The following is a 21320-nucleotide window of genomic DNA, read 5'->3' on the forward strand; positions in this document are numbered from 1 at the left end:
CGTATCGACGTAAAACGAAAAATATTACGCTTAATTTATTCAAAACTAAAATAAATCAGTTTTCATTCATTGGTCTTTTTTAATCCTGGCTATATTGATTGAAAGAACAGTTTTAGGTTTGCTTGCAAAAGTTTTGAGTCAATCGGCTTAAATTCATATCGCCTTTATAGTCTTACATTCGCCCGCTGATGTCCAACCAGGGCGAAATGGGCGAAAATAAAACTGGGTGATTATTTTCCTTGTATACAGTATAGTATATGTATAGGCCTATATCTACACAAGTATATCGTAAATATCTTTAAATTTCCATTAACAAGAAATTGGTTTAAAAGAAAAGAGGTCACAACTAGTGGAGCACAAGGTATGTCGATATGTAAAAATATTTGCACCTCCTCTTTTTGGGGCTGATAATTTTTATGTCTCCATGACACCACCCAAACACACGTACACTACTTCGATCATGCATTATAATTTTAACTAGCACTTTCCAAAGGCGCTCGACTCCATCTATAATTGATGTACTAGTATAAGAACTATCTCCATCCCTATGAAATACCGAGAGTAATAAAGATTTTTTTTCTCATATATTTAGTGGGAGCGCCTACGGCACTGGGCACGCCTTCTATAAACATTAAATTCCCGCGCATACTGCAGTATGCGGTTCAATATATGGGACGTCTTCTAATTTTATCATGTATGCGTATCAATTGATTAACTCATGATATTTTATTCTAGAAATGCCAAAGTTTACCGGAAATAAAACAAATACACCTTGTTCACGTCTATTTTTACTGTAATCTGAACAAATACGCAGTTTACTGTTATTAGCCTGTGCGTACTAAACACTCCGCGCATTAGTCTGACCAATATATAGATAAACACACGGTGACTGTGGTCCGATGTTATGCGTGATACCGCGGGGATAAACAATGATTTACTACACTGAAAAAGAAATCAAAGAAGAAATCGACAAGGGGAAAATCATAATTCTAAGTGAAGGAAAGGTTTACGATGTGACGGACTTCGCAGATAGGCACCCAGGAGGCCGCGAACACCTGGTCAAACAAGTTGGAAACGATGTTACACAACAAATGGAAAGTGAAACTCCCCATCACCATAGTTTAGCAGCATACACGATTCTTAAAAAATATTGCATTGGAAATTTAATGCAGGTAAGGGACATGCAATATATGGTTGAATTATATATGTTATGTAACCTCAGAAGTAATGAGATGTATTCGAGTGGAAACATGTCATGTGAAATATACATGCATGATGTCTGCTAGATCACGTAGCCAGTTTACAAGTGGGTTAATTAATTGTATTGCTATTTCACCCTTTACCTTGACACTCTCAAAAGTAAATAAAAAAATGTCCAAAATTTACCCCCATGGCCCCTAAAAGAATTTGCATTAAATGTTTATTTATATAAATTTGATATATGCTAGAAAATTAACTATATCCTGTATATTTATATTATAAATATAGGTTGTATATGAGCTTATATGATATGAATACGAAACAATTTGTTTTTGCATATCTTAAAGAATGTGTGTCACAGTATTATATACACTTATATCTATATATGGTTTTTTTTTTTTTTTAATTTCCTTGGTCCTCACAATTCGATTTGGTCTGGCCGGCCTTCGCTTTGCTTGGTACTAAATCTCAAGTTCCTCAGAAAAAATTGACCAACTTATACTTTTGCGGCTTCAATTGGAATTGCATTCTAGACAGTGGTTTCTATCAATAAAAATTATCAAATTAAAAGTTTTCTAGGTTTAATTAATTAACAATATTATAAGAGCCGTCAGCAAAATTAGCAACACTTCTAGTTGACTGCATGTAGTCTCATCATTATTGTGATCATGATGAATCCACCTTTTCACATTGTCTTCACCATTATATTAAACTCTTCAAGCAGTATAAATTTTATAAAATTTGATAAGCTAGAAATACGTAACTTAATCATCACTTTTATCTATCATTAGCATGTTTACTTAATATTTCTGCATTAAAATGTGATGTAAAAACTCAACTCATCGTCATGTGTCATGGATTATTAGGATTTACTCATCAGCATAAACTAAAAACTGTTATCTAATATACAATGTAGCACTTACAAAATGAGTGCATGTAATAGGAGACAGGAAACATGCTCTTGATATTTGTCAATGACTGTTAAAGTCAACATTGCAAAGGTATTAGACAATTGTTGATAGCCTTTCCTATCTGGAGTACCCCATATGAAAATTCACACTTCAGTATGTTCAGCTAGGAAAAAATAAGGTGCGGCATGCATGATGAGAATTAATAGATCTAAATTATACATGTTAAACATGTACTTACTGAATTCAGAAAGAAAATGATGAAATTACTTAATGGCAATTATTAAAGCAGCTAGGCTGCTAGCTCATAATTGCAACTATATAAATATCTAGTGGAAATTATAACAACATGACAACCTGAAAAAAGCTGACGAAAGGAGATAAACCATGATACATTTGAACCTTTAAAAACACAGATGCATGGTAAAATGGAATGAAAAAAAATTAAATAGATTGAATTATTTCGTTAAATTTAATTAATAACTTCTTGTCCTCAGCTAGCTAGGCCACCTTAATTTCTTGTCCTCAGCTATATAGCTAGGCCACCATAAAAAATTATTTGTTTGCTCTGAATCAGCTGACAAAAAACAGCAATCGACCCAAATATTTCTGAAATTTAAATGTCAAACATTCTGAGCATCAATATTCATCTTTTTTTTTAATTCAGTTGTTGGCAGATACAATTTCTATAAATTGTTGATGAAAAAAAATTCCCTTAGTATCTTGAAATTCTGACCACAAGTCAGAACAATGTACCTTAAAATTTTGACCGCAAGTCAGAATATTTGTACCTTAGTTAAAATTTTGACTTCAAATCAAAGCACCCAGAGAAATAACAAAAAAAAAGCAAAAAGTTTTTAAAGGTTGCTTAACCATTCTTTTTTATTCAATGAAAGCATCTGGTTTGGTTACATATGGTCTGGGATTTGCCTCCATTTACACAATTGTTGATCATTCTCCATTGTCTTTACTATAGCAGCGATGGTCTAGCTTGTCGATTGTCGACAGATTAGAGGAAATGTATCAGCAGTACGTGTTATTGGGACTAATGTACATAGATCAGCTAGCAATTGTTGATAGATTCCAGTACCTTTTACCGAAGTCTGAAATTCCATCTTGTTTATTTATTGTCTATTGACCCGGTTTTTAATTGCCACGTATGGATACCATACGTCGAGTCTAGTTTGCGACTTTGATTGGAAATGAATCAAATCCACCCAATGTAATGGCTAGATCTGACAGAATTACAGAGAGCAATACTGCCTTATTCAAACACGTCTCTTCCTTATAGATTAATGAATACAAACTAAGTGTTGGGGAGACCCATCAATATTTCATGTCATAAAGGTGATTCGTATTACTAAGCTTTAATTTGGTCACTGTTAGCTCTTAATGGATTTTCAGAGTAGATTACTATGTACATGTATGCTGGGTAAAGATATCCTGAGGAAAAAAAAATGGAAAAGGACTGTTGATTCGTTTTTTTTATGGAAAATATTCGTGAGAAAAAAATGCATGTTCAGATGTATTTGAGATATTTCTCTTTTGTTTTTTTTCTTTCTTTCTTTCAGGGGTTTAGAATTTTCTTTGATCATTTCCATAATGCCCATGGGTTAAAATTGCAGATAGCCTTTAAAGTGGGCTGTAACTTATGATCAAATCAGAAAAAAAGTCTTTGTGAAAATGTCGTTAACTGCATCTTTATGTTCAATCACCTGATATTATTCAAAAGCAAAAGTAAATTATCATTATTTCAGCAGGAAACACCTATAGTTACAAAATGTTTCTTCGTTGGTTACTTTGGATACATGTGGTACTCAAGCTATTACATGACATAAGTACAAGCTATACTCCATTGAGAGATTAAATGTTACTTAAATGAACTTTTTATTTGTGTGAATTGTATACTAGTAGGAAGAAAATGCATATATAATTATGATAACAAAAGTAGAATCATGCTGAATAGATATACCCGTAAATGCACAGTAAACCTATGTGTGTATTATTTGACTGGAAATAATGCATGGATTTAATGTCCATTAAATTTCTGCAGCTTACCGGTACTTATATTTCTGTGTTTAAAGGGTCATATTGCAGATTATGATAAGTTCTCCATTGGCCACTTGCAAAAAAATAAAATAAATGGTTTACTGTACATATAATAGCCATTAATAACAGTCCTGACGCCAGTGCAATGACCCTGGGTACAAAAAAAACAGATCTTGACGTCCAATAGTATTATCTGTAGGGTAATTGTCAGGCCGTCTTATCTACACTCAATAGGGTGTTAATACCTGACGCTTTTCTAGTGCAGATGAGATTGTCTTTTTTGAAGACTTCAAAGAAAACCTTGAGATTAAAACAATGTGCTATTCAATTGATTTTTGAGAGGAATGAAAGACTGAAAAAAGGAAAAATGCAATTAAATGACAATATGTTGTCTTGCTGGTAAACCTAAGGCTGAGTAAATGCCGTAATTCTCCCTTTTGATTTATATGCTAACACATGAAGTCTTTGCTGACCTTGCATTGTTTTGTGCCTCAGTGGCTCTATATGCGCCATTAGTCATTAAAGAAATCAGGTTACAAAAGTCAATCCGATATGTTATTTTCATGGGAGTCCTTTAAGAACAGGCAGAGTTGGGATTGGATTATGGGTGTCATTTTAGTATGGCTTTATCTGTCCAAAGATTTGAACAACACTGAAAACTCTTTTAAAAATTCCTTAGCTCAGCATGTACCAGATGTCTGCAGACTTTGAACACTCCATTTTGGGTTTATTTTTTATTTTTTAAACCCCAGGGTTTAAAAAAACTGATCGCAATATATTATCATGTACTGTGGGATCATTTAAAAACGTGGGGGCCAGTTTTCATGGATTTTGGATTTTTTTGCTTGGGATGTAATTTTTTGGATGCTTCATTTTCAGATTCAGTAAGAAAACTAACTCTTTCAAAATTTGTTTCATGGAGGATGTTTATTTGTGGGGTAGGGCTATACCCACAAATACCATGAAAATTGAGCCACCACAAATTCTAATGATTCCACAGTATTCAATTCTTGACATTATTGGATAGTTAAAGAGATACTAGTACTCTAGGATAGAAAAGAAGACATAGAAGGATAGTAGAGCTGGGTGACCTTGACATGACAAAAGTCTGTCAACTCAGCATTTTCCTCTCTCCATAGAATAGCAATTATCATTAAACAAAGCAAGAAGTGTCTTTATAGCTGAAGCCTGGGATCCTTTTAATGTATCATGAATTAATAGTAAAATCTATCATTATGTGTTCATAAAACACACGCCAGCAACCCATATCTGCAGCTAACCGAAAACTGGTACAATATCTGTCTGGTCTTATTGATATTACTTATTAGGTTTGTTACTGACTGTTTAAAGAAATTTGTGGGGTCGGTAAAGTCCATAGAAGGCGAGGCGGAGCCGAGCCTTCTATGGACTTTACCGACCCCACAAATTTCTTTAAACAGTCAGTAACAAACCTAATAAGTGTTTTGTTTTGTCGAGGACCTAAAGTTTGATATGTAAACAAACGTTTGTGTAGAAAATCAGTTCAAATAACGTTACGTCCGCCATGTTGCGCTATAAATTTTGACGCTTGCCTTTTAAAGAAATTTGTAAGTCAGCCACGTGACGCGTTTCATCCAATGACGTCGCGACATTCTAGTCCGAGGCAAAACAATTTGGGTTATCAGGTTGTTCTCTGTTTTTTAAAGTGATAAATTAACAAAACAATATGTAATGTGTGGATCGAAATTTCATTTGTTGATGCATTGTTGAGAGAGAGAGAGAGAGAGAGAGAGAGAGAGAGAGAGAGAGAGAGAGATCAAGTACATTCTTTAAGAATGTTCAGTTAAACACTGCTTGGTCAAGTCAGCATGGACAGTTACATCACTTAAATGCACATTGGGCATGTCTGCACTCTGTAAGTACATTACATCATTGACAGTCAATTTGCCAGCTGTCACTCACTATCTGACGAACACAGTAAATAGCTATCAAGTAATGTTTGTTTAATTCTCAAACATCGGTTGTATTTTTTAAATTTCCTATACTAGATCTAACTGTTTCTGGTAATTGTTGTCAGGTAATAACATGTACATGTGTAACATGAACAGAAAATATATGATACATATATATTATTATAACAGTAACTTGATCCAAAGGGTCTGATGATCCACCCCTGGCAATGAGACGTGATCTGGCTCTTTGGATCAAGTTACTGTTACAAGGATAAATTTATTATATACCCTTGTTTATTTAAAAGTTTTTATTAATTTTAAAATTAATTGTATGACGTTTAACTAGACAACAAATCTTTATAAAACGAACTCTTATAAAATGCGCTCAAATACAGACGTTATTTAATGTGTACTACGTAATCTGTTTTAGATAGTGGTGTTACGGAATCGTAAACCCAGTGTGGTAATCTGAAATACTGATCATGCTCTGTAAAATTGACAGTATCAAGAAAGGAATATTGATGGGTATATAATAAGTTTAGATAGAGCATATGTACAGTATATTTAATTTCATATAAGTATTTTCATATTGTATGTTTTTTTTATGGCAGTTTCAAAGTTGAGTTTGTTATGTTATGATGAAGATGTACATTGACTTTATAGGATATCAGTAAATAGGATAATAAATTAAAACCTGAATATGTGGTTGCAACAAGGAAAACATATATGGATGAAGATTGCGTCTTGGATATGATTAAGAAATGAAACATTAGATGAGCCTGCAAGTCAGAAAAAAATATATATGATATACTGCATGTATATGTACGTGATTTTTGTCTTGAGTAAATTGTGAAAATTGCCCCTATGCTTGAATTCCGTGATAATATTGCATAGTGTATGATTCCCATATGGTTGTCTCTAATTTCATTGCAGACAGGAGCATCTAAAAATATATGAAAGAGCCGACTTCGATTTTCCTGTCGAAATGACTGATACCTATATTGATATAAACCTTGTTTGATTATAGAAAAACGGAGACCTCAGACATCGGAATGGAACAGTGAAAAGTAATGGAACAACAACAAATGGAACAGTTAATGGAACAGCAAATGGTGTTGCACATAGCAATGGAACCGTCCACTCAAATGGTCACAGCAGACACCATGATAGTTCATTTCCAGTAAGTAGAGGAGAATTGAAGCAGCAACTTATGTCCAAACTGTTCTGACACAATCTCATTTATTTAAAAAGAGATAAGATTAAGGCCCTTGCTTTGCAAGTCTGTAAAAACAGGTTTATTAGTCAGGTTTTGAATATATGAATAGATTGAGATATGCAAGAAATATTTGGGCGGTAAAGAATATAGAGTTGTAAGCTTCTAAAGCCCATCCACATATGACAAGCAATTAGAGGGGAAATGGATCATCTGCCATTTGGTTGATGGCAACAGGAGATAAATGCGATCCCATTGTCACCCAGAATAAACGTCATGTCCGGGTTTGTTTCTGCTGCAGCTGAAAAAACAACCCATATTGGATATACAAAATATATGTACACCTGTTGGGGGGGGGGGAGAGAGAGAGAGAGAGAGAGAGAGAGAGAGAGAGAGAGAGAGAGAGAGAGAGAGAGAGAGAGAGAGAGAGAGAGAGTGTTATGAATTGTTGTTATATAAAGCATTCATTGATAATTTTGGTGTAAAAATACAAGAGAGAGAGAGAGAGAGAAAGAAAGGACAAAATAAAGAAAGGAACAGAGAGAGCCTGAGAAACATGTTGGCAGGAAACAATAAAAATTAACAATTGCTGGAGCTTTTTATGTCACTATCTGCTACCTTAGCCAAGGTTTTATGTCTCTTGCTTGTTTATTTGGTTCATAGCTCAGAATTTTTGTACCAGTTAACGTCAAAACTTATTCAAATGCACATTTATATAGAAGTACATGTACCGTGTATTACAAGTAGATATAAGACTATTGTACAATATTGAATTTATTATACTGTGTGTAAAATTGTTTTTTTAAAATGTGAAATTATTTTTTAGGATGATCCAATCAACTGGGACGAACCTATTCTTTTCCAAGTTCCCAAACTAGGTGACCGTTATTTCGAATGGGTCCATCGGCCAATAGACGGTCATCTACGACTGATGAAGTCGGAGATCTGCGAGTCTTTTTCTCAGTGTCCGTGGTACATGGTACCCATGGTTTGGATCCCCGTTGTAATGTTGTTGTTGTACACTTCCTATACCAGTCTAAGAGATGAGCCATGTTCCTTCGCAGTCACTTTTTCTGAAGGTATGTAGCGTTTTATTCATTAACTTTGTAGTTTACTGGATAGCTAGACCATCCGGCATTTCATTTAATGTGCTGCTGGTCAGATTATTTATTGGTTGCTGGGGAAGGGGGCATCTGGATCATTAAATCCAATGTGTTCACGGATATGTTTATTTTTAAGAAGATATATATCCCAGCCAGGGATAAAACCATTTCATGTATTATAAGGAAAAGAATTGTGGAAGCATTTGGCAGTGTAGTGTGAAATTATATTAAAGCCATGCATGCATGCACGCATCTTCTTCCTCAAGATATTATGTTTTTGATTGAAGCATATGATAAATGAATATCTTAATATGAAAAGTTGCATTGAGTGAGTTTAAAGATATCTTCTTTCCTTATTTATTGATAGTAATTATATTAACTAAAATCTGCATTGATCAAGTCACCAGGAAAACCCCCCACTAAACACTAGTTCTGGATTTGGTCGATTGTGGGCAGTTGGGATACCATGATATTACAGCTATAGGTCATTTTGTTCTGACTTTTAAACCTGAAGTGCTTATAAAAATACATTATCTTTTAAGGTAACAATGTACACGTTATATCACAATGAATGAATTGATTGGTCAGTTGAAATGGTCTGATCACAGAGAATAAAGAAACACCTAGTAGGTCATAATGCATGCTTTTTGTCACGTAGGTGATCGTTAGATAACTGGGAACTGCAAATAGGTTTAAATATTGCGCAATGAAACATTTTGAAATTCTGAAGTGTGTTTAAGACAGTTTGATGGTACATGTAATGAATAAATGATATTGATAGTTTATTATGTTTACCTTTTTACCATTGTAGATTTATAGTAAGTAAATATGCTTGATTAGGCTTGATTTAAAAAAAAATTGCTAAAACTAGTAAAAAAAAAACATCTTAAAAACTAGCATAAGTATTTCTGCTCAACCTTGATAGAGTAACAATCTTGGCATCAGCTGCTACTACATTGACAAAGACATCGAACATCGAAATGATTCCACTCTAGTATGCATTTATAATGGATCACTTTGTTTGACAACAGCTTGCTATGCGAAAAGATACAAATTGAGAGGCTGTTGTTGTGTAATCAATATTCAGTGTTGAATTGGAGGTCACTGTTCGAAGGGAGCTCTCTAAATGCTTTCATGCAGTTCTATAGATTAATTAATAAGCTTGACATTGATGTAAAGAGAACAGAGTGTACCAGTATACATTCTTGCTTTTTTGTAGAATATTGTCTGTATTGTATATTTTCTTTATGTTGTTTTATACAATATGGGAAAAAATGAATTGAACTGAATTGAAAAAGAGAAGGCATTTGCATGCATTCTATATCAATGATTAATTAAATCACTTTAAATTGGGTTTAAAATAGGACATTATTCTGTTTTAAAACCTTATTCATCTACAGCCATTGCTTAGGCTAATTAATGTAATTCATTTTTATGGCAATTTATCTAGGTAATTAGTAAAAGTTTTACCTTTTATACACTTATATATGTATATGGGTATTCAACAAATTTTTATAATTGAGACTAATTATAATAAATCATGATAATAAGACCGCTTCATTTTCTCTTCAGTACGTGGAAATTTGACCCAGATGCGTAATGAGGTTGATTGTATGTAGTACGTTGTACAGTTTATGATTTATCAATAGTCGATTATGAACCGAAGTTCCTTTTGCAGATAGAACAATTTATTTATTTTGTTCATTATAGGTAGCTATTAAGATCAAAATAAAAAGAAAAAATCAGTCATGTGAACACGCATATTTTTGTATTGATAGTGAATGATGTCAATTTTTAAAGGCTATAATTATATAAAAATTAATGCCTATTTACTTACTGAATCAATTTTTTACACCCTTTATTGAATTCATTACCTAGTTAAAATGATTTTATAGATGTGGGTGGTAAGTAATTCAGTTCAGTGCTTCTGTGTTGAAAGGTGCTAAAGCTCAATGAGGATGTTTCGATCCGAAGCGTAGAGAAAAGAAAAAAATTGCCCACTAAGCAGTTCAGTTGATTTTTTTTCTCTCTTTCTCCTCATTGATTGCCAGAAATGCTAGAAATTTCGGGAAGCAAAGACTTGAGATATCTTTCAATACGCTCATCTATTTATAGGTGTTGGGCAGATCATGAAGATTATAAGAAACTCCAGTTATACCTCCGATGGTATATTTTCGTGATCACAAATATATATCCAATGTCTATTTTTAGTTTGTTGTATGAGGTTTTTATGGGTTTTTCTTCATTTTATTTTTTTTGGTTGGATTTATTATGAATTTCGCAAAAGAATATTGAATAAATGTTTATGTGTTTACCATATGCACATAATATGGCCGTTTTATGATACTATTGATAGTTGTTGCATGCAGTTTACAAAAACAAGAAAGATCATGTGTTTATTAAGGCACTGTGCATGTCTGATTATATGTATTTGACTGTATAGTTCCATTTTGGTTTTCTAGCTACTTGTATCCTGAGAGTTCTCTCATCCAATTTTTGTTTAAATGCCGATGGTTTTCAAATTGATAAAGGTTTTATGTCTTGATTAGAAGTCCAAATTTACCTGGATGTAAACGTACTTAGATATTGATATTTATTTATTTTTTAAGAATGCCATTTTCAATAAAAATTAATTGAAATATTCTGTCCCATTCTTAAGCTTGCTCTTGTTACATTTTATAGTAATCAATCTTTAGCTTCACCTGGGGATTTACCTTCTTTTTAACGTTTTTGTGAAATAAGATATTTTGTATATATAGGTATTGGATTTTTTCTGATATTAGTTTTGTAATCAAAAAATGTCTGTCTATCTCTGTAATATGCTGTCTGTAACATGTATTGTAGGAACAAAGACCTTTTATGATAGTTTAGACAAGCAGTCATGTACCGTACGTCGTCTTAGTAATCAAAATATGAATTTTTTAGAAAAAGTATTTCATTGAGAGAGTGTTTACATATATTCTTATATTAAATTGTCACTTTATCTTGAAAACAGCTGCAGTAAGATTTAAGGATTTACGTGCTAACATCCATGTCAACGATATTAGTATAAGGGAATTAAATTGACAGTTTGTGAAAAAAGTTCCATTTATAGTACAAGTTTAGTTATGCTTGCAAAGAGCTTTGCGGGTGCCTTGAGTGGATTTTTCCATCTTTCTTTAAATTTGTCTCCTCTATAAAGATATGGGGTACCTCAGACTGCATATGACATTTTATTGTGTTTTATTAGTTTACGATCAAGCAGTTTATTGCACCTTGATATTACATCTACTTGTAGAAAAAGATTTTTGTTCCTTCTGATTCAACAAATGTTTTCAATGGCCGCAATTTTAACATATAAAGAGTAAAATCCACTTGTCAGCTAGATGCTATAATGAATTGCTTTAATTGGTTTGACAGGTTATAGCTAAGATTCAATTTTGTCGATAACTTTTGTATGGCTAATTATCGGCTTTCTTAATTAAAAAAGGAATGTGATGCAACTGCATGTTAGCCTGCAGATCCATGCCACTAAAGGGAAAGCTATAAGCTCCTCCTAAATTTTCAGTTTAATGCTTCATAAGCCTAAGATATTAATGACTTTAAAGTTTTGAAATATCATGCAGGCACTGATGGTATATGTTAAGATGATGACAGTTAAGAGGTCATAACAAAATTTTGGAATATAATGCATGTATCTGTGCATTAAAAAGTGCACGCAGCTTTTAGATCATCATCAAAATTCTCTGATTATGAAAATTTTGTTGGTCTCTTGCTGTAACATTTGAATTATCGTAATTAGAGTTCATTTCTTTATAGTGATGTGAATTGGAGAGACTCAATTTGAGGAGAATGAATTATTAAGGAAGAATGTAGCTTTATTTTCACACCCGCCCGCAAACATGACACATATTGTGAATTATTCATCTCCTTGGCTGCAATTTAAAAAAATACAAGCTAGCTAGAGTTTGTTCTTATAGCCCTGGAATTGCAGAAATTGATTTTAATTACACATTGGGATGCACTTAAAGGTATAAAAAAGCGAACAGTTCCTTTGTATTGTTGTAAATGTTAATCAAGCTCTTCTGTTTTTTTCTTTACAGACTATAACTTAAGTAAGTATGATGGTATACGGTCTGATGCACAGACTTTAATGCATGCATTGGTTGGTAAATTGTTGCCATGCATTCCTAGCTGTTTCCTCCTTGCTTGAAGTGCTTATAAGTATCCTAGGTGTAAATGGCAAATTGTTATAGAAGGATGATAATTGATTTCTGTAAATTGAAGTCAATATCAGCTTGTCAGAGAAGCATTTTGGTGTGATGAGAGCTGGGTGAGAGTTGTGATTGAATACACAAAACATGGTAGAGTTCAAGGTGGTGAGGTATAAAATATTGTATATGACAACACATGTCCATGCAGTTAGCCCTGCTTCACTTTACCCAATGAATCCTATACCCTGTCCCAGGGGGTTTTTTTTCATCTTTTTTTCAATCAATGTGAAAAGTGGTTTTTTTTTTTTTAATTCATAGCTAATGTCTCCAATGACATGTCACACCCTTCACTCAGTGATAGTTTTGAGAATGAAAATCAATTTCATTTGGGAATAATCATATTGGAAAATTTGACACCTTTGATGCATTATCAAATTTACAAACACCATGAGCTTGCACAGTTTTTCAATGCTGTCGTTTGGGTACTTTCAGGTCATTCACAATGCATGATAGAAGTTTTCTTACAAAACAGAAATCTTGGGATTTTAGAGAATGGATAAAGCTTTGGCACAGTGGGTTTTTTTAAATATTAAATTACGGTAATAAAAAAAAATATTGAACAAAAAATGAGGACAGAAAAATGAAGGGCAGAGTATGATACACTCACATACATTATACATGTATCATGAAGCCCATGCAATTTGCTGAACACATGCAAATTACCATAGATACGGGATATTTTTCTTGTTGATGAAAATTTTATATTGCCAGTGACCAATTTTTATGAAAAATATATTACCCTATATTGAGAATTTTTTTATGAGAAACATGAAATGTCATTGATATTAAAGATTATAAATTATTAATATATACTAATGGCTGCAATTTTCATGTTTTTGAGATATGGGGTAGCTATTGGGAATAAAAGTGATGTGAGAGAGATGGCAATGCTTAACAGGGCATCAGAACATCAGAATATAACAAGCCACATTAAGTCTTAAAACTATAGCAAAAACCAAACCATGACAGACTTAAACAAACCATCAATTTTATCAAATTAGTACAAACCGTAGTCATCAAGCTAATCAAACTGTAACAAACCTTTTTGCCATAAAACTAAATAAAGATAAATACCAAACCTTCACACTAAAGCAATAGTATCAAAATCAGCTAACAAACTATAATGACCCATTTCGCCATTCATCACATAAACTGTACAAAGCCATTAAGCCATAAATAAAACTGTTAACAGTCACAAAGTCATCAATTTATAGCTAACCACAAACCAAACCACCAAGCTGTCCAATGGTATAACTAGCCAAAAGCTACCAAACCATAACAAACCCCCAAGCTATCAAATGGTGTAACTAGCCCAAAAGCTACCAAACCATAACAAACCCCCAAGCTATCAAATGGTATAACTAGCCGAAAAGCTACCAAACCATAACAGACCCCCAAGCTATCAAATGGTATAACTAGCCGAAAAGCTACCAAGCCATAACAAACCCCAAGCTACCAAATGGTATAACTAGCCCAAAAGCTACCAAGCCATAACAGACCCCCAAGCTATCAAATGGTGTAACTAGCCCAAAAGCTACCAAACCATAACAAACCCCCAAGCTACCAAATGGTATAACTAGCCGAAAAGCTACCAAACCATAACAGACCCCCAAGCTATCAAATGGTATAACTAGCCGAAAAGCTACCAAACCACAACAAACCACCAAGCCACAAATAGAATACTAACCACAGACCACCAAACTGTAACAACAAAGCTACCAAACCCTAACAAACCACCAAGCTATCAAATGGTATAACTAGCCCAAAAAGCTGCTAAACTACAACAAACCAATCTATAACCACTAAACTATTAAACTATACCAAACCTCCTAGGTATCAAACTGTATCAAACCACCAAGCCATCAAACTGTATCAAACCACCAAGCCATCAAACTATACCAAACCACCAAGCTATCAAACTATAACTTATCAAACTAAAAAGCTACTGTACTAAGAAAAACAACCAAGTCACAAAAGTTGGACAAACCACAAGCCATCAGACTATTAAATCTACCAAACTATAACCAACAAGCCATCATTCTCTTACAATCAAGCCATTAGGCTGATACAGACCACCAAGCACCAAACTACCACAAACCAACAAGTCACCAAACTAATATAGCAAACAACCAATCACCAAACAATCATTATAATCATCATCATCATCATCATCAATACATGTATCATCATCATTATCAATCCTGTCATCAGAAAGAAGTACAGCTCTGTTCCAACTAGTGGGCAATTATTGATGTGCAGCACGGTGTGTTTGTTTAGTTTCGTATTTTGGTTCAATCTAGTGGTTGATATTTGATGTGCATCACATTTTGTAGTTTTGTGTATTGTAATTGTGCAGCAAACATGTTTTATTTGTAGCAGATTGTGTGCACCATGTTCCTCATACATCACTTGCAATGCATCTAATTGAAGAAGACCCCTGATTGCTTGCTACTGTCAGTAAAATCCTCAGTTAATGGCAGAGGGCATGTTCTTAAGTTTACCTGCCTAAAATGCAATTTAGCATATTTTCTGATTCTCTGCACATGTATGTTTTGGGAAATTCATTTTCCTTTAGATGTTGGAATGCCGTTTATGATCCTTTTACGTCACATTCATGTTATAATTCCAACTTTTTAAACTGACATTGTTTATGCATGTACTTAAAAAAATTTAAAATGAGGGAATGTCTCTTTTATTTAATATAAGAATGAAGAAATTGATTTTATGTCCAAGATTGAACATTTTAATTAAATTAATAGAGAATTCAAATATCATTGCAAACAGAATTCACTATTTAATTAAATACCATATTGAAGATAAGATACTTTCATCATTTGGCACATAGCCAGTGTAGATTGAAGATTTGAATACAACTTACTACGTAATATGCATAACAATTCAGTAGCTCTCTTGGAAATAACTTGGTTGACAGATCATATGCCTATTCCACTGGTATATTTTCTGGGGAGAGTTACAGTTTTGTAGTGAACATTAAGTAAGAAGCATCGATCTCCAATCTGAAAAAGTCTGTTAGATGTTTTATGATGTTGGTTCTATTTTAATTAAAGGGGTTTTGGGGCAGAAGCTGAAGGAACAATCTTCTAGCTTTCACTAAGACAAACTGTTTACAATTCAATCTCACATCAACAGTTCTATATTGGCATTGCTCCATAGAAACAGGAAACACCTGCTGGTAATGAGGTGTCATATAACGATTGGTTCTCTCAATGAAAAGCAATCACAGTTATTACAATTGTCGTATCAGGAAAAAAAAATCATAAAAAACAAAGGGTGATATCTTAATATCCTGCCCCAAGACTATATACAATGATAATTGTGAATTTTATTGGAGAAAAAATTGACACAAAGTAATCAAGTGTTTTATTGACAAAAAATGCATCAGCAGATAGTTAACGCCTGAATGTTACATGTATTTACATTTCATTTACCGTAGTAAAGTACATGCATTGAAGTCCTTTGCCATATTTTCATATTTCACTTGCACTCGTGTGATTGCATTAACATGTACCGGTATGTAATTCAAATATATGTTTGATCTTAGCTGAAGGTCTGTAGTTCTATGGGAAAATTCGGGTGTTGAAATGTTGAGCATGTCAATCCAAATTTTCCCAACACCCGCAGCTAATTAGACCTTTGGTCCCAAACAAATTTTTGTTTCTGCAAGACATTGAAGTTCCTATGAATTTTCTACATCGAAAAAAATATTTTAGTGTCATGTATGATTTCATCAAATCGGGTTACTAAAATGAGCTGTTGTTATTTTTTGCAGGCATTCCAATAACCTCCTACCACCTGCCTTTACTGTATATAGTTGGGTTCTTGCTGTGGACATTAGACGAGTATGTAATTCATCGCTGGTTGTTCCATTTATGCCCTCCCTCCAAATACCCGGTGATCGTCATACTTCACTTCCTTTTTCATGGCCAGCATCACAAGGTAAACAAGAAATTGATCGGTACAAACGAAATTGAAGCCATTGAAGATGATTAATTGCAAAACTTTGGAAAATTAAAATGATTCATAAATAATGTAAATTTTTTGTGTGAAACTAAAATTGTTTAATTTAAATTATGTTTCTGTTTCATGAATATAAGTTTCAAGGAAGAAGTAAATTATTAATTGTTAAGTTTAAAATATTTATCGCTGTCATCTAAATGCAGGAAAAAGTTAAGGGGTAAATGTACGGATCATAAGATACGACACTATCAGGAGTTTTCCTGTCAACTATGTGTACATCGTGCGTGTGATGTTTTGATCACTGTTGTACCATATGTATTTCCTGTCTCCAGTGACGTTATCTTAAAATCTTTAAAAAATGGGATTGTCTCTTTTTGGGGGTCATTTTACATGGAAATGTGAGAGTCTTGAAATTACTTGTCATATGACAGTAATATGCAGTTATTTGTAAGGGAGCATAAATATATTCACACACACATGTTAATTTACAAGTTACATAATACCAGTCTATGCATAGATATAAAGCCTAAAGATTATCGGTACAATGAAGATGGTTATTGATATTTTTTTTAGCGTGCATATCTTTAGATATTAGGTTTGTATATGTGAACATTAATTGTAAAACCTAGGAATAATAATTAGCAAATACACGTCTTATCTTGATATCATCTTGATCTGGTTGTGGAGAGGAATTCTTAGTACCTAATCTTGATTTGGAGAGAATTCTTGGTGCCTAATGCAAGTTGTTGGGTTATGAATGTGTCCTCCCCCTAGCCCCTTGTCCGGGGTACATACTATCATACTGTATCACTTATTTTTATAATTTTTTTACAATGAGACGAAGTGTGAATTCCTATGAGCAATGAAGTTTTCCCTAATTACACCAGACGTAATAATTCTAATGAAAGATGCATCCTATCTAAACTTCTATTATTATGGCATTACATCTCTGTTATATGAAAAAACAAATATACAAAATTTTGTTTGAAATATCTTCTTTCCTATAGTATATATTTCTTTAAAGTTTGGCTGATATAACAACTAGATTTAATAAAAAAAACCCAGATTTTTGAAAAAGTAATTATTTTAAGTTTGTTGTCTTATTTAGAATTTGAATCCTTACACTGTCCTATTAGACTGACTGTTCTTTATTCAATTATATTTTCTTACAGAATTCAATTAGATTTTCTTACAAAAGTAGAGGACCCATATTAGTTGAGCATTTGAATGAACATGAATTTTCATAACCTTAGGAAGTCTTTTGTTTTTTCCGAACAGCTAGATTTAAAAAAAGAAAAAGAAAAGAGGCCAGTGGCTCACATTACTCACCTTAGCAACAGAAGCAATAACTCTTTCATATCAACTTAATGGATTATATAAAATTTACGAAGTAAATCTTCTTTGAAAAAATATTCAAATCTGTCTTCCATATTCTTATATTTAATTAACACTGAGCTCCTTTTGTTTTAGGGATAATTATAACTAAGAAAAAAAACTGCATCATGAAAACCACTTAAGTCCCATCTGTTCTGGCCAAATGGATTGATTTTGAAAAGATTTTTTAATTAAAACACTGCTGTGATGTGTTCCTTTGTTCCAGCAGTCTAAAATGTTTACCTGTGACAGTCCATTATTAGTGAGCTTCTTACTGTTTTCTTGTAATATCAGATGGTTACCAGTGGTTACAGTACTGATATCCTTCAAAATTGCTCTGTCTCAGGTAAATCAACAATGAAATTCAATGGCAGTGCATGTACGTGTTTTAAGTACGATATATGCCTCAAACACATTTGGGTGAAAAAATATTCTCTGCACTAATGGGCCTCGACCTTTCTGATATTTTTTCATACAGAACTGTTTTTTGCATATATCTTAATTATACTTAATGCCAACATATTTTCAATAATTCTCAATTATCTCCCCCTTTGGAGACAAACTTGTTTTTGCTGAAATTGGTCAAGTGAAACTTGAGAAAAAGTAATTTAAAAAAGTGAAGTAATTTAAACATAAATGTAAAGTTATGTATTTAAAAATGTAAAAAGTTTACTGTCAGAGGGACACCTGACAAAAGGGGATTAGAATTCAGCTTTCAGCTAAGGTGAGCTAAAAATGTTTAGTGGATAGGAACTCGAGAAGGACTGACAGACAGACAAATAGACAGACAGAAAGGAAAATGAGTCATGACAGGAATTTGTATTTATTTTTAATGAAAATTATGAACCAAAGATTGGGCGTATATACTTCAATATCAAAATAACCAAAAATAACAAGTACACAATTATGAAGATCACATAAACTAGACTTGCAACAGTTATTTTTCCCTTTTCAGGCCCCCATGGACAAGATGCGACTGGTGTTTCCCCCCCTCCCTGCCGCCTCACTGGCTTTATTACTCTACTCTGTGTACTGCCTGTTCATGCCCTACACAATGGCCCTGGCGGTGTTTGCGGGGAGCATCAGCGGCTATATTGTGTATGATATGATACACTACTATCTACACCACGGGACACCTTACGGCAGTTATTTTAGGGCACTTAAACGATATCATGTAAAACATCATTATCTGGACCAGCAAAAAGGTGAGTGGTCTCTTTTGTGTAAAGAAAAATGTTTCTAATTGGCTATCATCACTATCTGGACCAAGAAAAAAGTGAGTGCGAGTGGTCTCCCTTGTGTGAAAAAAAAAATTCTGATGAACCTATATAAATTGGGTGTTCCTGAGTGCGTTTCAGTCAGAACAATGCTGCTTATATTTAAACATTATTTTATTTTGAAACTTAAATTGAATGTTGCTGATGTAAATGAGATGTCAACAATTGATCGTAAGAATTTTTTTATGAGCAATTTAGTACATGTTTAAATACGGGTAGATATATTGAAAGAAATGTGATCTTTCAGGGAGTGATGATTAATTTATTTTTCTGTATTCAAAAGGATTGCGAAATAACAATTAATACTTCTATTTTATGGGATCCCTATATGTGCATAACTGTCAAGATTTTGGGTTGTTATATCACTGTTGTATTTAACTATTGTTAATAAGTTGCGTAACAGTTGCCAATGCTTAAAATTACTTTGCGCTAAAATTGATTTATTCCATTCATTGAATTTCTTATAAGGCTAACCCTTAGTATATCTCAATGGATTGCTGAAATCTTCTGATCTTGTTTTTAAACACACACATTCCATGCAATATTCCAAAAGGTTACTTAATTTACAATGTTTTTCTCTGTAGACAAAGACATTAGGAAATGTAAATATATATCCACTTTAGCATTAAAGGCTAAGAATACATAACCCCAAAAGCAAACAAATGAGCGATCTTGAAAAATTTCCTGCTTCTTACCATGTGCAAGAAAAAAAAACTCTTTGTTTGTTAGCCACAATGGTTTTGAAAGACTTCCAGAAATTGAGGAAAAAGTCAAATTTATTGCTTCTTAACCAGTACTAGAGAGTTGATTGAGTATAATGCAGGACTATTTAAACAAAAAGATAGAATTATGTTTTCACAAATAGAGAGGGTTTGAAAAACAAGTTGGGTGAATATATAGGACTATTGGTATTGTGAAATTTCTGAATCCTAGATGACTCGATGGAATGATATCTGGTCTGATAACGCATGATATCATGATTTTTAAATAATACCTGGTTGTTAGGTTTAGGTGTGGTTTTAACTGCTTTATTGGCTAAAAGGATGCAGAGGGATAATGTAATTATTACTTGTTCAAGATTATTACTTGCAGAGCTAGAAAAAAAAGTTCACATCTGGTCATCCAGATTCCGCAAATTTAAGACAATTAAATGTCTAGATGATCCGGATCAGATATGATATCCAGAAATTTTAAAAGTTGTCTTTTAACAGCCACCCGTAGTGTTCAGAAAATATTTTAGCACTCTTAATCATTTGTGTATTTAAATGAAGCTCCAAGAGGGTTGATTATTTTAAAAGTGTGTGATATTAATTCCCAGTCATTGCATCTGTTTCCCTAGCATGAAGAAATACATGTCCTGATCTGTACACGATTCCAATCATGCCATTGTAATAGATGTATATTTTTATTTTTTAAAAATTAATTACCGATTATTAGTCATGGTCTTTGCAGAAATTTTTTAAACTTGCATATTCACTGCTAATGTACTTGACCTGCACATATATAGAAATGGATTATATTTCAGGTTTTGGGATATCTTCCAAGATGTGGGATTACCCGTTTGGTACCCTGATCAAGGAATAAAGTCGGTCTGCTGAACCTTATGGGCAGACAACTCTGCTATATGTCTCGGACCTCTTCAGCCCCTGTGTTATGTTAGGAGTGATGGTTCTCTCCCTTATCTCTCACTCTCTCTCTCTCTCTGTTGTGTACAATGTAACATGTGAATTACTATATCAATCTGTAACATATACAAAATACTCCATATATTCCGGAATCTTTGCAAAAAAGAAGTGCTTTTTTATATTTGGTGGATTTTTTTTTCTTGTTATTTTTTTTCATTGTATTCATTTTAATTTTTTTTTTTTCGAGAAAAGATTTTTGAGAATCATTTTTTAATAGTTTTTCCTTTGAAATTTTATATCTGAAATCCTTTATTTATAATTACAACTATATAAAGAGAGACAACTCCTACACATGTGAAGAAAACTACCTCATGCGCATAATGGAAATACATCTAGGATTACTAAACAT

The 21320-nt window shown here is 33.1% G+C and overlaps 1 protein-coding gene across 2 annotated transcripts; it reads left to right on the top strand.

Moving 5' to 3' along the window:
- Positions 1–824: 824 nt before the first annotated feature.
- Positions 825–21079, top strand: LOC105338625 (fatty acid 2-hydroxylase). Of its 2 annotated transcripts, XM_011443828.4 has the most exons (7): positions 825–1172; positions 7116–7268; positions 8128–8380; positions 12487–12498; positions 16448–16614; positions 18965–19214; positions 20812–21079. In XM_011443828.4, exons 1-7 carry the CDS (start codon positions 930–932, stop codon positions 20868–20870), a joined length of 1137 nt encoding a protein of 378 aa, XP_011442130.2. In that variant the 5' UTR covers positions 825–929; the 3' UTR covers positions 20871–21079. The 2 variants fall into 2 exon arrangements, with proteins under 2 accessions (XP_011442130.2, XP_011442131.2); XM_011443829.4 differs by lacking the exon at positions 12487–12498 and having other exon boundaries at positions 826–1172.
- Positions 21080–21320: the final 241 nt, after the last annotated feature.

The sequence above is a fragment of the Magallana gigas genome, chromosome 3 (genome assembly GCF_963853765.1).
Source record: "Magallana gigas chromosome 3, xbMagGiga1.1, whole genome shotgun sequence".
NCBI classification, from domain to species: domain Eukaryota; kingdom Metazoa; phylum Mollusca; class Bivalvia; order Ostreida; family Ostreidae; genus Magallana; species Magallana gigas.

Excerpts from the sequence above, each read along its gene's own strand:
- LOC105338625 (XM_011443828.4), top strand. The coding sequence starts at position 930 with ATGATTTACTACACTGAAAAAGAAATCAAAGAAGAAATCGACAAGGGG. Across the intron at positions 1,173-7,115 it reads GCATTGGAAATTTAATGCAG|AAAAACGGAGACCTCAGACA; the intron begins GTAAGGGACATG and ends GTTTGATTATAG. Across the intron at positions 7,269-8,127 it reads ACCATGATAGTTCATTTCCA|GATGATCCAATCAACTGGGA; the intron begins GTAAGTAGAGGA and ends ATTATTTTTTAG.